Source organism: Phoxinus phoxinus (genome assembly GCF_949152265.1).
Source record: "Phoxinus phoxinus genome assembly, chromosome: 1".
Lineage (NCBI taxonomy): Eukaryota > Metazoa > Chordata > Actinopteri > Cypriniformes > Leuciscidae > Phoxinus > Phoxinus phoxinus.
The window spans coordinates 32,622,302-32,645,575 of NC_136876.1; the positions used below are offsets into that span (position 1 = coordinate 32,622,302).

General features: G+C 42.6%; 1 protein-coding gene across 4 annotated transcripts in view; it reads left to right on the forward strand.

Annotated features, from left to right (window-relative positions):
- asic2 (acid-sensing (proton-gated) ion channel 2) overlaps window positions 1-23,040 on the forward strand; it is a 385,466-nt gene extending 362,426 nt beyond the window's left edge. For 2 of the 4 annotated variants that reach the window (XM_079611595.1, XM_079611594.1), the window contains 3 exons: window positions 6-85; window positions 1,990-2,058; window positions 2,186-4,843. In XM_079611595.1, the coding sequence (XP_079467721.1) occupies window positions 6-85; window positions 1,990-2,058; window positions 2,186-2,287 (251 nt within the window). In that variant the 3' untranslated portion in view covers window positions 2,288-4,843. Of the gene's footprint in view, window positions 1-5; window positions 86-1,989; window positions 2,059-2,185; window positions 4,844-22,855 lie in introns of those variants that run through there. The other 2 variants (XM_079611593.1, XR_013797479.1) reach the window with 2 other exon arrangements.
- The last annotated feature ends 234 nt before the right edge of the window (window positions 23,041-23,274 follow it).

The window sequence follows — 23,274 nt, forward strand, 5'->3', positions numbered from 1 at the left end:
TGCAGGTGATATTGGTGGTCAGATGGGCTTGTTTATCGGTGCAAGTATCCTGACCATCCTGGAGCTATTCGATTATGCATATGAGGTATGTCAGCATCTAAACACAGGGTCTAACATGCCATGATGTAACATCATTCGCTATTATATTAAAAAATAAAATGATTGTCATTATGACAATTGTATTATTTACTTGCTTTTTCTTGTGTATTTGTCACAAACACAGCACTTTCAGCATCATATACACAATCCTTCAAATGTTTGGGGTCAGTAAGATTTTATATTCATTTTATTAATACTTTTTTTCTTTTAAGGAATTGATTAAAGACATTTTTGAAGTAAACGCTGTTCATTAAACAATTATGAAAAAATGTATCATGGTTTACGTAAACTGTTACCAACCTTGATAATAATGAGAAATGTTTTTGAGCACTAAATCATCATATTAGAATGATTTCTAAAGGATTATGAGACACTGAAACCTTAAGTAATGATGCTCAAAATTCCGCTTTGACATAACACAAATAAATGTATGTACAGTTAAATAAATGTACAGTTTAATTTACGTCTATATTAAAATAAAAAACAGTTACTTTTTTTTACTACCCCAAAATTTTGAACGGTACTGTATCTCTCGGTTGAATCAGAGTTTTCACAAAAATGTGAAAGCCTTTTGTGATTATTTCCCCCAAAAATATTTTCATTTTGCTCATTCTTAAAGTTTAAATAACTTCCAGCCAGTTGTATGTTATATATATTATTTTTTTTTCTTGCGAAAGCCAATTTTTACACGTATTTGGTGCTTGTCAAGTGACCCTGTCTGACACAAAAACACCCCATTCGGTGTCCAAACTCAGAGGCACAGGAGACGCTATACACACTGCAATAATCATTTTAACAAGCTGAGACATTAAAAATTGCAAATTTATTCAGAGAATCACACACACATACATTCCCCCAGACACTGTGATGGCTGTTGAAAACTTGAGTCTGTCTGTCTCTGGTGTAGAATGAATGAATGACACTGATGGAGAGTTTCATCATAATGAGCCTTCATTAATTCTGCATTGCTGCTGGTCTCTTTGCTCTGTGGACAGCAGCCAGCACAAGCCCTTACACCACTCATACCCTCAGGAACACACACACACACACACACACACACACACACACACACACTCATTTTGCATTCTGCCCTGTCCTGTTTTAATGGATTTCTTATGCAGGATAGCTTTAAATGGACAGATTTCATCCTAAAACTTAGGCCTTTTAAGGATGTTAAGCCTTTTGGCTGCTGTTGACAAAGCACATAAAAATAAAAGAAACACTAAAGCGTTTAGCTTCATTGGAAATGCATGAGAATATATGCCCACTGAGATTTTAAATTTAAAAATGTGGAACTTGTTTAAAATGTTTAACATCTTAAGAACTGACATATTAACCAGTAAACTTTAACAAAGAGAGAGACTCAATAATGTCCACAGGGCATGTTAAACCTCCTCAGGTTCAGGACAAAGGCACCCGTCCCGGTGTGTGAAATTACGAAGCTAATGAATATTGAATAGGCCAGCCTCACATTTCTTGGTAACCTCCTAGTGCAACCCAGCAATGTGACCTAATTAATATTCATGAGCTCGGCCTTTACAATTGTAGGATTCGAATTGTCCATAAATGTTCACATGACCAAAAAGATGCGACCAATAAAAGCACACCAGACCGAACAATGATAAACAAGCTGCTTACAGCTTGAGGAGACAGTTTGGAGCTGAAAACTAGACCAAAATGCATGATTGTCCCAATCAAAATGGCCATTTTTCAATTCCTGTGTGGTTTCCAGTTCCTGGGATCCCCCAGTGGTCAGTGCTCTGGGCTGCAACCCATGTTGCTGATTTGATTAATGCAGCGCTGGCAGAGCTACAAAGCTGTTCTCAGGCCAGCAGTTTGAGACCTGATTTGGCAGTGAATGAGATGGTGGTTTGTGATGTGTGCTGGCAGGTGGTGAAGGAGAGACTGCTGGACCTGCTTAACCGTGAGGAGGAGGAAGAGAGTCATGGAGAGAATGTGGTAAAAACAACCGCCTGCTGAGCTTCAAATTATTTATTTAGTTATCAAGAACCCATTGCGTGGACTTGTGCCTTAGGCATACAGTTCTATGAATGATGACATCTGTTTTTGTTCTGCTTTCCCTCAGAGTACATGTGATCCGGTGGTAAACCATTCCGAATCGATTAGCCACACAGTCAGTGTTCCCTTGCAGACCACCCTGGGCACCCTAGAGGAGATCGCCTGCTGAGCACCGTTCCCCTCCACACCAGCAGGGGGAGCCGGGCCACTCCACTCCAATGGGTGAAGGACAGAGGAAAAAGAAGGAAACAGACTCTTTTTCTTTTTCTCAACATGTCATCATTTGGCACAAACATGGGAACTAGAAGCCAAGAAGCTTCTCGAGGAACATGAGGACCCAAAAGTTTCTCGCAAACACCATCTGTTTGTTCTGGACTCATGAAGGAAAGCAGAAGTTTGTGGACCTGTCAGGACAGTCACTTGTTAACATAAGACAAACACGAAAACACAAGCATGTGAGGAACTGCAAATGCACACGGCCTCTGCGTGTTCTCGCATTCTCTCTCTCTATCTCTCTCTCCCCAGCCGCCATTTTGAAGTTTACTGCCAAAACACTGTAAATTATTGACAGAGAAAATGTTGTGAAACTGTTCTAACTGTGCATGTGTCAGTTTCATGCGTTACAATGCGGTTTTCTCGAACATATCATCCTCTCTCATGTGTGGAGACAATTTTGTCTTCTTGTGCTGTTCGTTTGCAATGTGATTCTAGCGTCTCAGTTGGCTTTTTGATGTATCAGGGATGCACCATTAAACCGAGAGCCCCTTTCTTTCTTTCTTTCTTTCTTTCTTTCTTTCTTTCTTTCTTTCTTTCTTTCTTTCTTTCTTTCTTTCTTTCTTTCTTTCTTTCTTTCTTTCTTTCTTTCTCTCTCCCTTCCTTCCTTTTATTCTTTTTTCTCCCTTCCTTCCTTCCTTTTATTTTCCTATCGTTCATAGAAAAGCTGAATGGGTCACGGTACAATGGCAGCCATTACGAGCCCATTGTGGCTGCGGATGGTTCTTCTAAATGCTTTCTGGATCCCATTGGAAAAATTATGAACAAAGAAAGTACTGTGGAAAAAAAAGAGTTTTTGTTCCTTTCTGGTTAAGATTGTAGTGATACAAATAGCAGTTTTCATTTTGTCAAATGTAAGAAGTGTTACTTTGTCATTTAAAACTGATATTAGAAAGCTGATTCTATGCTTTTAATTCAGAATTGAGAGAAATATTAGCACTTTTTAGAGATTTTTGACAGCCATCATGATACCACATTCCCATACACATAAAAAGGTTTAGAGGTGTTCATTGTGATTTATTATGTGAGTTTTTATCATCTTTCTCATCTTATAATTTCAGAGATTTTCATCTGTTCTGTGGTTTGTAATACTGCAATTGCCATATGTTATCAGATATTTACTATGTTCCCTGTCCCACAAGGTTATTTGATGGTGGGTGATGGACGGTTCAAATGTGTGATTGTGTCTATACTGTTCTCAAACTAAATATGAGGTTCTCAGATCACTATACATCAGTATGAATGAAGCCTCAACTGACCCGTTCATTCTTCAACATGTACAGCGTTTCAGCCAGAATTCATTAACTGAGGCAAAATCATACTCACAGAATGTGCTTTGGCTAAAAATAATGAAAAGAGGGTCAGTTCTGGGTGACGAGAGAGAGCTTAATTGCATTTCTCAATTTAACTTACTTCAATATTCAATTTAAGAATACTGACTGGCACAAAATTCAGTCACAAAAATGAAAAATAAGAAAGCTTAAGAGAGCTTGTGTGTTGAAACTGTTGGTGAAGCTTTTGAACAAATTGTTCTGGGACACTAAGGCCCCTGGCAGATGTGTTGCACCATGAATTTGTTGACAAGCTTCTAAAATCTGATAAATAAATAAAAGGTATTTAATCTGGTTTAATAAGCCCAGGCTTCCACACATGACCTAGGGCTCCCTTGTCCAGTCAGATTTGAGGTTAAAGCCAGTATGCAAATATCTGTCATAAATATCCATGCTAAGATATTTTTTGTTTCAGGTTTATTAATTGCTCCTTCTGGGGCAACAGTAAAAGGGGGTGTGATTTGCACCTTTAACATAATGCAAAATTGAATAAACAATAACGTTAAGAGCGGAATAAAATACTGAATGTGTACTCTGGGTTGTTTGTAACATGTGAGAGAGCCATGTGAATGTTAATTCAGACACATGTTGCTTAATGTGTGGTGTTGTATTCTATAACAGTTGGGAAATTCACTCAATCTGGACACTTTCCTGATTTGCTAAATATCTGTGACCGAATGTAGATGTTTTAGTTGTTTTATTTGCAATTCAGTTTGCTAATTAAATGTAATGGGCTGTAGAGGATGAACGTCTTATCCTTATTTGCCCTAAAATTGTGAAGATTCCTTCTAAATCTTTGTCAAAGAGAGATCTGTAAACCTCAAAGGGTTTCAAGCACATGCAGGGGAAAAAATAACCAGACATGTACACAGTACAAATGTAGAAACATATTCCAATATAAGTCCATATTATAAAACCATGAACTGAGAAGTCGTTAAACAGTAATTTTAGTAGACCACACTCTTTCTTGCCATGTGGACAAACACTAAAGGGGTGTCATGTCAGCTTTGCTATTTTCTCATTTGCAGAAACCAGAGGGGTTGATGGTTTCCAATTCCAAGGTAATTTCTTCAGTACCTCAAACCTTAAATGAAAACAATAAAGGATAAATGACTTACAGCACCTGTCTTTGCATACGTCTCACTTGCAATTATCTATCTGTCCGTCAGTCACGTTTCTCTTGAATATGTTTCCCCGTTCGCAGCTTTAAAACCAAAAGACAATTTGATTGAAATGTTTTTATTTCATGCTTGCTGTCCCTTTATCATTTATTCTTACTCGATTACATGGTTTCTCTTTTATCTTGTGCGTGAGCACGGATGAAGGCTATGCGTGTCTGTCTGGGTTGCCTGAAACAAATGGTGAAATACAATTTTGACAGCATATGATTATTTGTCTCTACCTATAAAGAACGCAATTTCATTTAAGAAAAACAAATTCATTTTCTCCGCCTTAGAGATACACATAAACAAACATCACGAAGAACAAAAGAGCTACTTCTAAGAAAACTAGCTACCCCTCCAATTAACTTATAAGCTTGTAAAGTTGTCAAGAAATTGTGTCACACGCCTTGTAAAGGTCATGTTGCATAAGATGTTGTTGCTGTTCATTGTCATCACTGCAACATTAATTATTTAAATATGGTTTATAATAAGGGTTTGTTTACTGATTTATGAATACAAATGTTACCGGTTCTTGTTGCTGGTTTGTCAACTTTTTAAATAATCTATTCATTTGATATGGTACCGCCTAAAGTAGGGCAAGATGACAGGCCCCTCCCCCCACCCATATGTGTCCTTGATTATGGTCAGAAATTCCATGAGAATGTACTTTTCAGACATATTCCCTATTCATTCAAACCTATTGGCTTATTTAGTGAAATCATTAAATTTGAATTCATAGGACCCTATCTTGCACCCAGCGCAATTGACTTTGAACACCGACGCATGTATCATTCCTATTTTGCACCCGCGCACAGCGGACTTTTCCCTCCACAGATGCACGTCGGTAAATTAGGGAATGAACTTGCGCTCGCGGGGGAGGTTCAGCGCAAAGAGAAGGCGTGTTCCGGCGCAAAACTTCCATGGTGCTATTTTCCAGTTTTAGAAAGCAATTGCGCCATTGATCAGGAAAAAAACAGTCTAAAGACAGTGGCGAGTTGCGCGTTAGTGATGTGGTATTTTAAGGGCGCGTGCTTGGCCATAATGTTAACGCGCATCCACTTTGATTCTCTAATATAAACAGATGCAGCAGTTTTCATTTTTGCAAATCATACATTATTACAAGGAAAAATATTAACACACGAGGGAAATCATTGTTGTGTCCGTGAAGATGTGAAAAAGATCTATCTAGATAAAAATAAAAAAAAATCTAGATTAGGCTACACATTTACCAAAATTATACGCCTGTTTAACCGAACCTAATTTGGGTGGGTTTCTCCCATCATCCCCAATGTCACTTCTCTGTGTTTTACGGCCCTGACGAGAACATCGGTCTCTTTGGCTGTGAACCGCTCCTGGCGTGCGCTGGCAAATCCGCCGTTATAATAGCGATCCGCCATGGAACAAGCGCGCCTGCTCTTAAAGGGAATGTGAGAGGACGCTCTGATTGGTTTATTTCACGTTACGCCCAAACCACACCTATGAATAATGAAGCTACTTCAGACCAACCCCTTTTACATTTGCGTCGGGCGCAAGAGTCATTTATCCCGCTGGGAAAATAGCAACAGCGCCGGGATCCGCCCACAAAGTTACTTGCGCTTTGCACTTTGACACTTGCGTTTCAGATCGTTAAAATAGGGCCCATAGTGTTGCTATTATGTAATTTCAATAAAACTATGGGCAATTAATATTTATGTCAAGTTAAGTCAAGCAAGTCATATTTATATAGCGCTTTTTACAATACAGATTGTTTCAAAGCAGCTTTACTGAGATAACAGGAAATAATGCAACAAAGTTTTTTTTTCCAGAAGAAAATAGCATCACAGTCCAGCTTAAGTAAGTTCAGTTGATGTTTCATTTTTGTTGTAAAAAACGTTATTAATTTATATACGCTCTGGAGAAAACCATGATGTCACCGTCCAGCTCAGTTCAGTTCTCATATAATGGTGTCAATGCAGGTAGATCAATATTATTGTTGAATATTAAATGAAATGTTAAATTTAATGTACTCAAATACATTTATTTAAGTAACAGAACAAACCATTGCCTTTCAGATGAATCTCTTTTACTGGTATTCTGTCTTGCCTGTCATTAGTTATTCATTTATTCAACTAAATTATCAAAACACAATTTTAAACAGAATAGTTGGTACTTTTAAAAAAATGCACATGGTTCTTAAGGGGGGCATCTTTCCCCATCTTACCCTACCATCTGCACATGACAGTGCAGCACAGGATATTATGCAATGATCATGACTAAATATGTGCACTTTTATTCTAGTGATCTCCCTTAAAGTCGTCATGAAATACAAATCAACCCTATTTACTTTGTTAGTGCACATTACTAGTCTTGTAGTGAACAATTCATCCGCAAAAACAAACAAAAAAATGTCTTCGTAATCTTTCCTCTCTAATATTGCCTGCCTTTTCTGATGACGTCAGTTTGACGGTTTTGGTAGAACATCCCCATCCAACCGTCAGCCTGCTGCAAGATTTGACAGCGAACTGAATAAAACGCCCACTTTTCTAGATCCAATCAATTCACAGAAGGGAAAACACAACCCACACCCTCTATTTGTCTCATCCAATGGGTGAGTTTGAAATCTTAAAAATGCTGCCTTCGGAGGATGCATTCCAATGTCCAATGTGAGCTTCACTTCCTGTCTCCTGAGATACCCTCATCAGATCGATTTGAAGGCAGCTAAGATGTATCCTTTGCTGCCTTTGATATCCCACAATCCTGTTCAGTACATTCTGTGACAGTCGAGCTAAAAAAGAAAGATGCTGAAAGTTGCGGTTGGTGTTAAGTTTTCCACCTCTGATGTAATTTCTAGCGAGAAATTACTATTGTAGGGTTTAAATATTTGCTTAGTTATCACCAAAGCTCGCTCTATTTTGCTGTAGATTATTAGACCATTGCACTGCCTCAGAAGTCTCTCCGAAATCAGTTTCATGAGGTGCCTTCGTGCACAAACGCTGCTTACAAAGTCATTGTCTGATAAGGCACTAAGGCAGTGAGGCAACAAGCAGTTTTCAGACGCAGCCATTATTCCGTTTCACTCGGAAAATCCGTCACAATACTGAAGTAAAGTCAGTCACAAATTCCGGTTCACACAGACTGCTCTTCACACTAAAAATTAACTCAGGTGTGAGGCTGATACGATATTCTCATCATGCTTAATTACAGTAAAATTTAGTTTAAGCTCAAATTTATTCACATAATATATTTCCAGTTCCGAACTGCTTATCTGGTAGAAAATGCTTTCATTGTAATGTAGGGCTTTAGTCGTCAGTCCCTTTCCATCACAAAAGTAATCAGAATTAGTGAAAGAGTGATTTTATCCATTATTTCCCCACCAAAATATCAGGGATATTTTATGTGTTTGTAAATCACAGGCAGCCGGTATGTTGAGGGCAACTCATGTGCAATCACTTGTGGCTCTTGTTTACTGCCTCCGAGAGACTGCTGGCTAATTGAATAGCGTATACCCTGACGATAAGGGTGCTGAACTGAAAACATAACAAGGCCTGGGGAAATCAATGGCATTTAAACGGTGGCTCAACAACTAATGGTGAACGTGGCATTGGTGTCAGCCATTTGGACCCACAATAATGCTCCTTTCTGTCTGCTGACAAATAATAATCTCAGTATGAGGCATTACAGCAATTCTATAAACCTATTCTCCCAGGACTTAATTGTGCAGGGTGGGGTTGGCAATTTCAGAGAGGATAGCAATAGCAAGCTAGCTTTGAAAGTACTAGATGATGAGGCTTCAGAGCAATCTCTAAAGTCAAGCCTCCTTCAAAACACATGAACTCAGTCTGCAAAGTGTCACGAGATGAGAGACAGCGTTAAATTACCTCATGTCTCAGTGCACATAACATTACAATAATTATGAACTTAAACAACTTACAGGCCTCTAGTTGACTGCTGCAGATTTATTTTGGCATGAACGCAGCATAAGTTTTTTGCTTTTTTGTTTAGAAGGAACTTTAAAAGGCTGGTTTTGTTGTGGCCCTCAGTGACTGTCTGTCTACAACTCTGCATATAGCCTTACGAAACATGCATATGACGTGTGATGTTTACACGAGCAGGGTGCGCGGAGGTATACAAATATGTTTACAGGCAGGTAGGACATCGTATAATTTCATTCGGTCCTAAAACTTCCACAGAAGATGTTTTGCACACTGGTGTGAAGCAAGCACAGTGAGATTGACAATGGACCGGTGAAGGCGTTGAGAGAAGCCAAGAGCGTCAAAAGTTTGGATAGCTCTCGACTTTATGCAAACATCAAGCTAAAAAGGCGGTCGGCAGCAAATCACTGTGACGTTCAGGTAGTGACGTCTGTCTTGATCGTTTATGCTGGATATAGTGCGGAAATTGTATGGTTTGCATAATGACATTGGCCCAACACTTCTCCACGTAATTGTAATGTGTCATAATCATTGTGTCCGTGCCGGTGTCTGTTTCAAGTCATTTTATAGCATAATCGACTGCACACAGATTCCGTCAATAGAATTGAACTCGTATTTACCCAGGCCTTTATAATTGACAGAGAAATTGTGTCCCCCATCGATATTGTGATTGTGTTATAATTCAATCTTGCCAGTCCATAAAGAACATATACCAGCCAATGGCTCTGTGATGTTGACAATCTGTCTGGAACGTTTAAGTCCTCAAATCTGAGCTTTTTATTCATTATCCTTCTTGATGACATAAAGCCAATCTGTAGTAGAAAACACGTTTGTCTGAATAAGCCCCCTAAGTCTAAATACAACATGTATATGCAGGGAAGAGATGTTCTGCAGAGGTATTTTATCCAAATCCTTCAAAGATGACACAAAGCTTTCCGTTTCCTGCATGCGCATCCAACACAGAATACTAATTCCAGCTAAAAGTCTTTAAAAACATATGTATATATATATTTTTTTATATAGTACTTTTTTTAAAATGTGGATGGTAAGCCAGCCAATGTTACGTGTGTAGCCTATTGTAGCATCTTAATTACCCCTAATATGCCCTCTTGTGGGTCTCAAAGGCATTGCTTGTGGATGTAACTGCCATAGTTACAGTTTTTTCGATTGCTAACAAGCGGCCTCTCAATACCCTACTGAAGCACATTTTTCAAAACTCTTCATACAGTCTGCATTGCCAACATGAATCTTGGCCAAGCTGTTAATCTCACCTCCAAAACTCACTCAGACCAACAAAACACTTTCATATAGGCCCATGTCTCAAAATAAGCCCGTTCCACCATAACACTGACATTCTGGCAACAATTTAATTCAGAAAACATTACATTTACATTTAATAATTTAGCAGATGCTTTTATCCAAAGTTACTTACAAATGAGGAGCTCAGAAGCAATCAAACAAGCAATAGGGCAACAGTATGCAAATGTCATGTTTCAGCTAGACAAGCGCAGCACACGTAGCAAGGATTTTTTAATAAAATAGATGCGTCTTTTGTACTTTTTTGAAGATGACTAAAGACTCAGCAGCTCGGGTTGAGTTAGGCAGGTCATGCACCAGCTTGGAACAGTCAAGGTAAGGTACTTTCAAGGTCTGTAATTTGTGCCTTTTTGGGATGGTGGCACAAGGCGCCATTCATTTGCAGAATGCCAGTTCCTGGATGGCATATAGGTCTAAAATAATGAGCTAAGATATAGGGGTGCAGAGCCAGTGGTTGTTCTTTAGGCAAACATTAGTGCCTTGAATTTGATGCGAGCTGCAATTTGCAACCGGTGCAATTCTGTGAGGAGAGGTGTGACTTGCGCTCTATTCGGCTGGTTCAAGACCAATCTTGAAGCAGCATTCTGGATCAGTTGCAGAGGTTTGACAGGTGATGCTGGGAGACCTGCCAAGAGAGGATTACAATAGTCCAGTCTGGATAGAACAAGAGCTTGGACAAGGAGTTGTGTAGCATGCTCCAATAGGAAGGGCCTGATCCTCCTAATGTTATATAAGGCAAATCTGCAAGATCGAGAAGTGGTAGCAGTGCTACCCCGGAAAAAGAACTGAAAAAAGGAAGCAATAATTATAAAAAGCAAAACAAAAAAACATCAACAAGATGTGTAGTATAATGAGGTATGTGCAATATTGGAGTCACAGCTGTGTCAGGAGGTATTTCTGTGAGGAGTTTGTATGCTCTCCTCGTGCTGATGTTGGTTTCTTTTGTACTCTAGTTTCCCTCACAACCCAAAGACATACCGGACAGGTGATTTGGAGGCTATAAGTTTGCCTATATATGTGAGTGAGAAAATTAATATGTGCATGTGTGTCATCCCTGTGACGACGGACCAGCCATCTGTCCTGGGTGTTTTCCTGCCTGTGACCCAAAACGCTGGGAAAGACTCCAGCCTCCCCACAACCCTACATAGGACGAGTGTGGTGAAATGCAAAGTATTGCTGTGGTCCTTGTTCGACCACGCCCCCCCCCCCCGGGTAGCAATTGCGATGGAGAATATAAGGCGAGAGGTGCGGTAAACGGGTGTTGCGTCATATTCCGCTGATCGCACTTCCGGCGTCTCGTTGCGCTGCACGAGGGGTATGTATGAGTGTTTTCGCCGTGGGTTTCCATGTGGTCGACGCTAAAAGTCCTTTTTTCTTTAATGTTTGTTTGCTAACAGTACTTTGTCGCGCTGGCGTTTGGTTGAGTGTTTGTTGCACCCACGGATGATCCGCAACCGTTGCTTTGCCGATGCGCTCCGCTGTACTGGCGAACTGCATGTGATGCCTTTGTGGGTGATTTCGGCTGTCGGCATGCGATCAAATAGAGTGGTGGCTGCCGGATAGATGATGCGTTTCGCACGTTTCGGTACGTACATCTCACTTCTGCCTCCCTTTGGCCTTCATAAAAGTAATTTGGTTTTAATCATTTTGTGTGTTTTAGGAGTGTAATACATTCTGTGAGTGGGCCTGGCCTGTTTTGCTCCAATCTGCATCTTGCAGCGTCTTGATTTCGGCATGGCTTGCACCTTCAACACTGCTGTTTTGCTTTGACATTTTGTTTTGCTTTGACATTTTGTTTTGCTTTAACATTCTGTTTTGCTTTAACTTTTTGTTTTGCTTTAACTTTTTGTTTTGCAACTTTTTGTTTTGCTTTAATAATTTGAATTGCATTTATTACTGTCTTGTCTTTATTCTTTTTGTTTTCTATTATTTTGCTTTTTCTCTCTATTATTTTTGGTCTTTAGTAAGTTAAACATTTGCTTTGTTTTCTTTAAATGCGGGTTTGGCGATCGCTTTGCGTTCGGTAACGCTTGCTTTCTGTCTTATTTAGTTTTCTTGTATTAGTTTGTTTTGCAGTTATTGTTTGTTTTTGTTTTGGCTTCCTTTATTTTGCTTTATATTTGGTAGAATTGGTTTTGCATTTATTAATGAGTCCTGTTATTTGTTTTGCTTATTCTTTTATTGCAATCCGTATTTCTTTTTGTTTGTATAGTTTGTTTCTGTCTTCATTAATTGGTTGCAAACAGTAGAGCTTGTTGCAATCGTTCAGTGTGTTTTCCTGGATTTTGTTTAATTGATTATTTTTGGTAATTATAATCCGCTGGTTTTTGTATTTGACTGTTCGTTGACATTTCTTTTTGTATGTTGTAATCTTTCTTTTTTTTCATACTGGAGCTGGGGCCTGGAGAGGGCAGGCTGACCTTTCCCGTGTGGCTATCTCACTGTTCACCAGATTGGCGTGGAGTTGCCGTGAATCCTTTGGAGGGTGTGAGTGTGGTTTGGGGCACGTGTGGTTATTCTCATTGTTACTGCGGGCATTTTTTGAAGCCCGGTCCAGCCTGCCGCCCTAGTGGTAAGCCCCAGCTCGTCTGTTGTGTGTTTCTTTTTGTTTGATAATTGTTTTGCAGCAGGTGGTGTTGCGTGCGGTGTGGAACCTCCTTGCTGTTATGTGTGCTTCCTTGACCGAGACAAATGTTTTTAACTATTTAATTGTTTAATAAAGATGTATACATTTTCTACAAGGTACCCATGCCTTTTGGTCATTTCTTGAGGAATCGAACCGGTGCCCCTTGGGCTTTTCCCAGAGTTAGTTCTGGGTGGCGTAGTCGTTATCTTTTTTTGAATCAGTAAAATCATTTAGAAATTTAAGTTTCTATTACTGCTATTCGCCCTTGTAATATCTCTGATTGCCACATTTGGCGCAGTCGGCAGGGTTTTCTTTATTTTGACCTGAGGCGTGGATACCTTGTGTTTTTTTCTTTTTGTTTTTTTTCTTCTTTCTTTCAGAAGCAAAACAGCAGTGTTCGTTCGTGAACTTGGAACATCTCCTTTGGGTAAGATCCATCACCTACCAGAACTTTGTAGAGTTTTTTTTATGATGGAAGAGGAAATGCAGGAACTCCGAGAGCTTGTGGCTCAATTAAGAGCTGATAATGCTAAATTGAGACAGGAGCGCACACAGATTGGGTCGCCTGGTCCTAGTAATGAATCTAGTTTACTTGGTCCGTCCGTGGTTGCACCTCAACCAGTTGGGGCGGGTGCTGCATTGACTGAGCGGTTTGTTTTTATACCAAGAGACCGAAAGTGTCCAAAATTTAGCGGTAGGTCCGGGATAGGGATTAATGAGTGGGTTGAAGAGGTAGAGGCTTGTATGCGTGCTCGTCATCTATCCGTTGCAGACCAATCCTTTTTTTTGTTTGATCACTTGGAGGGGGAGGCCCGGGAAGAGATAAAGTATCGGCCCTTAGAGGAACGGGAGGACCCTGCCAAAATTATTTTGGCCCTGAAAGAAGTATATGGGTGTTCTCAATCATATGTTGCGTTGCAGGAGGCTTTCTTCTCTAGGAGGCAGCAGGATGGGGAAACCCTATTGGAGTTTTCCCTTGCTCTTATGTGCCTCCTGGAGAAGGCTAAGCAGTGTTCGCCGGATGCGATTCCAAATGCTGAGGTATTGTTGCGCGACCAATTCGTTGAACATGTTCTTGACAGTACCCTTCGTCGTGAATTGAAGCAGCTGGTCCGTCGCCAACCCACCGTTACACTTCTAGATGTTCGTGGCGAGGCCATTAGGTGGGAACGCGAGGGTATGCCCGGAGGAGTGCGAGGACGTAGCCATTCTGTCCCATTGGCACTTGGGTTTCAATATGGGGTACAAAGTGATTCGCGTTCTGGAATAGACCGTTCACCTCGACATTCGGAGGTGAGTGAACTTAGGGAAATGTTGCATTCACAGCAGCAACAGCTAACTCGGCTTACGCAAAGTATCGCTCAATTTCGAGAACAGCCTCGTCGTGGCCGACCTTTCCGTAATAATTCCGTTATATGTAGAAGGTGCCAGAAATCTGGCCATTTTGCTGCGGAGTGTGATGGGGAGCGTGTTGCTGCTCCCTTGCTGCCTCGGTCGGACATTCGGGTGCCGGAACATAGACCGTCTCGTTCAGGCTCGTTGCCGGAAAACTGATTCCCGCCGAGTTGTTGGGCCACAGCTCGGTTGGGGAATATATTGGCTCTGATTTGTTGGGTAGTGGTGGCCCTGTGTCGCAACTGATGTCTTCCTGCCCGCATCTGGTTGTCATTATGAGTGGTGTTCCTGTATCCTGTTTGGTCGACACTGGCTCCATGGTATCTACGATTACGGAAAGTTGTTTTCGGGAATCTTTTGAGCCATGGGGCCAGGATCGCCTTATGTCTTGTCATTGGCTGCAGCTGAGGGCTGCCAATGGTTTGTCTATTCCTTACATAGGTTATGTGGAATTGGATGTGGAGCTTTGTGGTAGGGTGGTCCCGAAGTGTGGTGTTCTGGTTGTCCGGGATCCACCTGGTGGCATCGGTGCTCAAGCCCCTGGGGTGCTGGGGATGAACATATTGGGCCGATGCTACCAGGAACTCTTTGGACAACATGGATCCTCTTGGTTTAAATCTCCGGCAGTGTCGCACGCTCCCAAGTCAGTTTTTCAGGCTTTACAGTTTTGTCATCAGGTAGGCATTCAGCAGTCTTTTAATGGTATAGGCAAGGTTAAGGTGCGGGGTCCTCGAGCCGCCCGCATCCCTGCGGGTGCCCTCAAATTGGTAGAAGCCACCTGTTCTGACTATTTCTCTAGTGGGGTTGCGCTTCTTGAGCCCCCAGAGTTTGGACTCCCAGTGGGACTGTTGATCTCCCCGGCCCTTGTTAAGGTGGTCAGGGGTATGGTCTATGTGCCAGTGGTCAACGTTGGGACTACTGACGCTCTCCTGTTTCCTCGTCGAGTGATTGGTACATTGTCGAGTGTGCATATTGTTAGTTTGCCTCCAGGTGTGACAGAGGTCAGGCCTGGGCTAGGGATGATTTGTTCTACCAATTCCCAAGTAGGGTCCTTAACCGTGCCAGGGCAATTGGATGCTTTGGACTTGTCCCAGTTGTCTGAGGATGAGCAAGGTAAGGTTAGGGCCCTTCTTTCGAGGTATCAGTCCGTTTTCTCCACTTTTGAGGGAGATTTGGGGTGTACAGATCTCCTGTCCCATGACATCCCTCTCCTCGATGACACTCCCGTTCGACAGCGTTACCGGCGCATACCTCCATCCGAGTACGAAGTAGTTAGGGCACACATCAATCAGCTATTGGAGACGCAAGTAATTCGAGAAAGTTGTAGTCCGTATGCTTCTCCAATTGTTCTCGTTAAGAAGAAAGACGGTAGTCTGCGCATGTGCGTGGACTACCGTCAGTTGAACTCCAAGACTCGAAAAGATGCGTTTCCATTGCCACGCATCGAGGAGTCGCTGGATACGTTAACTGGTGCCCGCTGGTTTTCCACTTTGGATTTAACCAGCGGGTATAACCAAGTCCCGGTTGCTGAGGGGGATAGGCATAAGACTGCGTTCTGCACCCCATTCGGTTTATTTGAGTGGAACCGGATGCCGTTTGGGCTCTGCAATGCCCCCAGCACGTTCCAGCGATTGATGCAACGACTGTTTGGAGATCAACAATGTCAATCTCTTCTCCTCTACTTGGATGATATTATTGTGTTTTCTTCTTCTGTCGAGCAGCACTTGGAACGGTTGGAGGTTGTTCTGGGACGACTGGAGCGGGAGGGTCTCAAGGCCAAGCTGGATAAGTGTGTGTTTTTGCAGTCACAGGTGAGGTACTTGGGCCATGTGATCTCTGCAGAGGGCGTGGCCACGGACCCGAGTAAAACACAGGCAGTGTCACAGTGGCGTCGTCCATCTAACGCCACAGAGTTGCGTTCCTTCCTTGGCTTTGCCAGCTATTACCGCCGTTTTGTGGAGGGGTTTGCTAAAATTGCAGCCCCTCTACATAGGCTGGCCGCAGAGTTCTCTAGTAATAAGAGCAGGCCTAAGAGGGGTATCAGGTCTGAATTTATGGATGCTTGGAGCGAGCAGTGCCAGCATTGCTTTGAGGAGCTAAAGGCGAAACTCACTACTTCACCAATTCTTGCTTATGCAGACTTCTCTCAGCCCTTCATTCTGGAGGTGGATGCCAGTCATGGGGGACTGGGAGCGGTCCTTTCACAGGAGCAGGACGGTAAGGTTAGACCCATTGCATATGCTAGTCGTAGTCTTAGGCCCACTGAGCGCAATTTGTCTAACTATAGCTCCATGAAGTTGGAGTTTTTGGCGCTCAAGTGGGCCATGACCGAGAAATTTAGAGAGTACCTGTTAGGAGGTCGGTGTGTGGTCTTTACCGATAACAACCCCCTTAGCCATCTCTCTACTGCCAAGCTCGGGGCTACGGAGCAGCGCTGGGCTGCCCAGCTGGCGGGATTTGATTTTGAAATCCGTTATAGATCTGGGAAAAGTAATAAAAACGCTGACGCCCTCTCCCGGCAGAACCCTCCGGAAGTGGGGGTACTGGGAGGACTAGTTCCAGGCACGGTAGTGCCTGCATCATTGCAGCAGGTTTTGGAGGCAGGACCAATTGTAGAAGTACAACAAGCAATGATAGCTGCTTTGCCGAGTCATTCATTAATTGAAGTTGGTGCTTTGCAGAGGGCGGATCCCGTTATTTCAGAGATCCTACCTTTTTGGAGGCGGAAGGTTCGCCCGGGGCCGGAAGAACGTCTGCCCATGTCTGCCTTGGCCTTGACGTTGCTTCGACAATGGGATCGTTTGGTAGAGAGAGATGGTGTACTTTATCGTAGGGTTTATTCCCCAAATGGGGGAGAGGAAGTCCTACAGTTGCTATTGCCTACTACCTTGAAGGTTGATGTCCTTACCCAGTTGCATCAACGGCATGGGCATCAGGGTATAGAGCGTACAGGGGAACTAGTTCGGCAGCGGTGCTACTGGCCTGGTATGTCTTCTGACATTGTTTCTTGGTGTCAGGAATGTGAACGATGCCAGTCTAGTAAGGATTTACAGCCACTGGCTCAAAGTTTTATGGGTCACCTTTTGGCTTCGAGGCCAAATGAAATCGTGGCCATGGACTTTACTCTGTTGGAGCCATCCAGTTCAGGAGTTGAGAATGTTCTGGTGATTACTGATGTTTTCAGCAAATATACTCTTGCTGTTCCTACGAGGGACCAGCGGGCAGAGACGGTGGCGCAGGCCTTGGTAACCGAGTGGTTTTATAAGTTTGGTGTGCCAGGTCGTCTCCATTCTGACCAGGGGCGAAATTTCGAGTCCCTGTTGATCCGTCAGCTTTGCTCCCTGTATGATGTACAAAAATCTCGCACGACACCATACCATCCGGCTGGAAATGGCCAGTGTGAGCGCTTCAACCGGACCTTGCACAATCTATTGCGCGCATTGCCGGCCTCTAGAAAGAGAGATTGGGTAGCTTGTTTGCCCCAGGTCCTCTTTTGTTACAACACCACCCCCCATCGAGCCACTGGGGAGTCACCCCATTTTTTAATGTTTGGGCAGGAACCACGGTTGCCAGTAGATTTTCTGTTGGGTAGGGTACGGGAGCCAGTGGCTGGTAAGGTGCACGAATGGGTCCAGGAACATAAGACCAGGTTGCAAGTGGCATTTGAAGGTGCACAAGAACGTTTAAAGATTGTGGCAGAAAAGCGGAAGGTAAAACATGATCAATCTGTCCATAGTGCCCCTTTGGCGGAAGGCCAGTTGGTGTACCTTCGGGACTATGGTAACAGAGGTCGCCACAAGATCCAGGATCTTTGGAGCCCGGTAGTCTACCAGGTTGTGCACGCTCCCCCAGCAGGGGGTGCAGTTTATTCCATTGCTCCCGTGGATGAGTTGAGTAAGGTGAAGACCGTACACCGCTCGTTGCTTAAGAGTCGGGCCCATAGGGACCCTCCGAGCAGTGTCCCTTCGGGGGAGCTGGTGGAAATCCCAGAGGACTCCTCGCAGGAGGAGGAAGAGGAGGTAGATTTGGTTAGTGTGATACCTGCTGGAGGTCGGGGTGGGGCGAGAGTCGTGTTGGGGGCTGTAGTTGTGCCTTTGCAAACTAGCCCTCAGTTTTCGGATGCACCCCCTGACTTGGTTAGAGGCCCAGTTAATTTTGGTGAGCCGGGGCTAGACGTACACCCGCTGGTTCCTGCGGTAGTAGAGGAGCTTGAGAGAGGCGATACTTCACTAAGACGAACAGGGCGAGTAACGGCCGGTCACCATCCTAATCCTTACCATCTCCCCCGTAGAGTAGGAGCGTCGCTTTCTATTCCTTCTGTATCTAATTCTGTAGCTGCTATCTTTAGGCCTTGGAATTGAGGTCGAGTCGTTAGTTATTTCATCGTCGGGGTCGACGAGGGAAAAAAAAAAGGGGTAGATTGTGGTGAAATGCAAAGTATTGCTGTGGTCCTTGTTCGACCACGCCCCCCCCCCCCCGGGTAGCAATTGCGATGGAGAATATAAGGCGAGAGGTGCGGTAAACGGGTGTTGCGTCATATTCCGCTGATCGCACTTCCGGCGTCTCGTTGCGCTGCACGAGGGGTATGTATGAGTGTTTTCGCCGTGGGTTTCCATGTGGTCGACGCTAAAAGTCCTTTTTTCTTTAATGTTTGTTTGCTAACAGTACTTTGTCGCGCTGGCGTTTGGTTGAGTGTTTGTTGCACCCACGGATGATCCGCAACCGTTGCTTTGCCGATGCGCTCCGCTGTACTGGCGAACTGCATGTGATGCCTTTGTGGGTGATTTCGGCTGTCGGCATGCGATCAAATAGAGTGGTGGCTGCCGGATAGATGATGCGTTTCGCACGTTTCGGTACGTACATCTCACTTCTGCCTCCCTTTGGCCTTCATAAAAGTAATTTGGTTTTAATCATTTTGTGTGTTTTAGGAGTGTAATACATTCTGTGAGTGGGCCTGGCCTGTTTTGCTCCAATCTGCATCTTGCAGCGTCTTGATTTCGGCATGGCTTGCACCTTCAACACTGCTGTTTTGCTTTGACATTTTGTTTTGCTTTGACATTTTGTTTTGCTTTAACATTCTGTTTTGCTTTAACTTTTTGTTTTGCTTTAACTTTTTGTTTTGCAACTTTTTGTTTTGCTTTAATAATTTGAATTGCATTTATTACTGTCTTGTCTTTATTCTTTTTGTTTTCTATTATTTTGCTTTTTCTCTCTATTATTTTTGGTCTTTAGTAAGTTAAACATTTGCTTTGTTTTCTTTAAATGCGGGTTTGGCGATCGCTTTGCGTTCGGTAACGCTTGCTTTCTGTCTTATTTAGTTTTCTTGTATTAGTTTGTTTTGCAGTTATTGTTTGTTTTTGTTTTGGCTTCCTTTATTTTGCTTTATATTTGGTAGAATTGGTTTTGCATTTATTAATGAGTCCTGTTATTTGTTTTGCTTATTCTTTTATTGCAATCCGTATTTCTTTTTGTTTGTATAGTTTGTTTCTGTCTTCATTAATTGGTTGCAAACAGTAGAGCTTGTTGCAATCGTTCAGTGTGTTTTCCTGGATTTTGTTTAATTGATTATTTTTGGTAATTATAATCCGCTGGTTTTTGTATTTGACTGTTCGTTGACATTTCTTTTTGTATGTTGTAATCTTTCTTTTTTTTCATACTGGAGCTGGGGCCTGGAGAGGGCAGGCTGACCTTTCCCGTGTGGCTATCTCACTGTTCACCAGATTGGCGTGGAGTTGCCGTGAATCCTTTGGAGGGTGTGAGTGTGGTTTGGGGCACGTGTGGTTATTCTCATTGTTACTGCGGGCATTTTTTGAAGCCCGGTCCAGCCTGCCGCCCTAGTGGTAAGCCCCAGCTCGTCTGTTGTGTGTTTCTTTTTGTTTGATAATTGTTTTGCAGCAGGTGGTGTTGCGTGCGGTGTGGAACCTCCTTGCTGTTATGTGTGCTTCCTTGACCGAGACAAATGTTTTTAACTATTTAATTGTTTAATAAAGATGTATACATTTTCTACAAGGTACCCATGCCTTTTGGTCATTTCTTGAGGAATCGAACCGGTGCCCCTTGGGCTTTTCCCAGAGTTAGTTCTGGGTGGCGTAGTCGTTATCTTTTTTTGAATCAGTAAAATCATTTAGAAATTTAAGTTTCTATTACTGCTATTCGCCCTTGTAATATCTCTGATTGCCACACAAGCACTATTTGCTCCATACAGGAAAATGTATGGAGCAAATAGATGGATTGATGTACAGTACTGTGAGGGTTGTAGTCCTTTCAAGGAGGAGCCAGAATCCGTTTCAACAGCATTGGACACAAAGCTCTGTGGGATGCTGATCTCAGAGCACCAAAGAGCCCTTAAATATGGAACATGCAGATGAGGCACTGAAGTAGGTGCAGAAGGTCCTTAACAATCTGGAACATGAAAATGATGGTACCTTGAATTGAAGATTCACTCTCCTGAGCTTAACCTGGTTGCAAATGTCTCTGTCTTCTGCCTCTCTGGGCCAGAGACTTGGTCAATCCACAATTGTCCTTTCTGGCATGGAGACTTGGAACGTGTTGCATCTGTTAACTGTCTCGCTGGACGAAGACTTTGAACGTAGTGTTTGTCAATGTCTCTTCTCACAGACTGGAGGCTCAGAACGTGGTCCGTTGCTGCCTCACAAGCTTTAGACCCAGATCGTGGAATCAGTTTTCTCTCTGGACAAACTGGAGGCTCAGAACGGTGCAGTGTATCTGTTGCTGCCTTCCCGGCAACAGGCCAGATGTTGAGAAAATGTTGATCTGTTTCTGTCTCACCTTTGCAGACCAGAGACTCAGAACGAGAATGCATCTGTCATTGTATTTCTCCTTCCAGGACTGAGACCCAGAACGGTGTTGCTCAGTTTTTGTCTTACCCTCACAAGACAGACTCAAAATGGCACATCTGTTATGTCTTATCCGATTGAAGACTCAGAACAAGGAGTGTCTATATACCTTTATCCCTTTGCGATACAGTTCGGTGCTTCTCCATTCCAGTGCTGTGATTGGCTGCTGGCATTAGAGGGGAGACACACAGTGTGGTGGCCCACCCTTATTTCCCCTGTGGAACTCATTTGCATAAAGCACACAGTTGGAAGTCTTTAAGTGTCTTTAAAGTTTTACCAATGCATTTCTCACTTTCCAAACCACCAGAATACCTTTGGCAATATTATAAACAAATAGAGACCAAAAACACATCTTTTTCTGAATAAGTATGAAATGGAGGTTTGTGGTTTGCATCAGTTTTAAGGTTTGAAAACATACAGTAGTTATGAATAGATTTGGATGGATCATTGTGGTCTCTCTTTGTTTTACTGCTGCTGCATCCGGAGGTCCTGAGGAATTTTTATGGCAGTCACAGGCCAAAACCTTAGGAAGTAATCTCTAGATGGGTCAAGAGCAGAAACTGCATGTGGACCAATGAGAAGTCCTGTCCTTCATGGGCTTGGCCAGAGGTCTTCTTCCTGCCCTCTAAGAGGTGTCTGGCTATTGTCCTCGCATCTTTATCTAATGGTGTTGGACAGTTTGCTTGTGTTAGTCCACCAAGATCCAATCAAAATGTAGCAAACCTTTGTCTACTGTTACGGACAGAGAGAGGCCCTGCCATAAAACTGGACCCTGGAATGTGCTGTTCACCACAATAATCACACATGCTTTTTTTATACATTTTTGTTCTGATGAGCCAAACAGAATATCCTCAGCCTCTTCATTGGTCACTTTACATTTGCATTGTTTAATTATTAAGAAAGACTTCACATATATTCAGTTGGTTTTGAGATATAACGTAGAAAGAAAGGTGATTCTGCATCAAAAGCAAAAAAGTTTGAGCTTTAGGGGTACAACAGCTTGTCAGCGGGGCAGTGTCCTCAAATACACTTGTTGTGCCTGTAGTACATGTTACGGTACTAATGTACCCTTTAGGCCACAGCGACAAGCTGTCGTTGTACCCCTAAAGGTACAAAGTTTGCAAAAAAGTACAGTATACTCATTAAGTTTTAACAAGTTATAATGCCAGCGGTGCTGTTTTCGTAAACAGACATCATGGCATGTCTGATGTAACAGGCTGATAGTCAAGCCTCAGGATGCGTGTGGAACATTTTAAATTACTTCTATGTAATGAAAGTCAGGAGTTTGGTGTCTGAACAGCAAAGCAAAACTGCAAATTCTGATAGTCCAGGCTGCAGTAAACAATGATACAATTATAAAATAAAATAAAACAGTGCGTATTTGCAATATTAATTGCTTTCATGACATTCGGTGAACATAAATAAAGGTAGGCCATGAAAAAGCCGAACAGGCTACTGTTTTGAAAACATTATTAATGTTGGCCTTTAGCAGAGTTACGTATTAGCAATGCCCTTAATGATACACAACACAATACAGTATAAATTAGCATGCTGTCAGATGTATGCTACACAAAAGTCTCAGATAAATAAACTAGCTAATGAGAATATTGTTGCCTCGCAAGGATAAATGTCTATTTTGCATTTTTAGTATGTTTCGCAGAAGTTAATCGCACTGTGCGTGTGTGTTAAATGAATGCAAGTGTGTGTTGTTTTGCTTCAGCTTCTTCTGAAAATGTTGTGCTTCTGACATTATAACTGTGTGCTGGTAATAGAAATCCACTCCTCTGCCAAGACTTCCATACTAATGAGATCAATCGCCACCCATTTTAATAGTTTTTTCTTCATCTTCCCATCTGTCTTATAGGGCAAACAAAATGTTCCAGAACTTAATCGCTTGAGAGGGAGAATGAGAATGAGACGGGATTACTTCAAAGGATCTTTCTGCCACCAAACAAATAACAGTTCTTCCCACACAATCAAACAAATGTCAATTAGCAAGCATCACATCCCTCCCTCTCAGCCCAATTAGGATGGAAGTCTATCACACAAATATACCACTGCTCAGGGACCTGTGAAATAAAGCTGGCTAAAGATAGCCAAGCTTTCACTGAGAACAGGCCTTTCTGTCCATTTTCCAATTAAAGACCATGATCTACTAATGAATAAGCAAGCCGAGGTCTCCAACAGTGGGTTGTTTGATCGGATGCCTGGCTTTTCTTTGACGCTTTTAAAAGGAAGACTCCACTTGAGGGATTGTTTTGTGGCTGTTTTCTCCATTTTTCA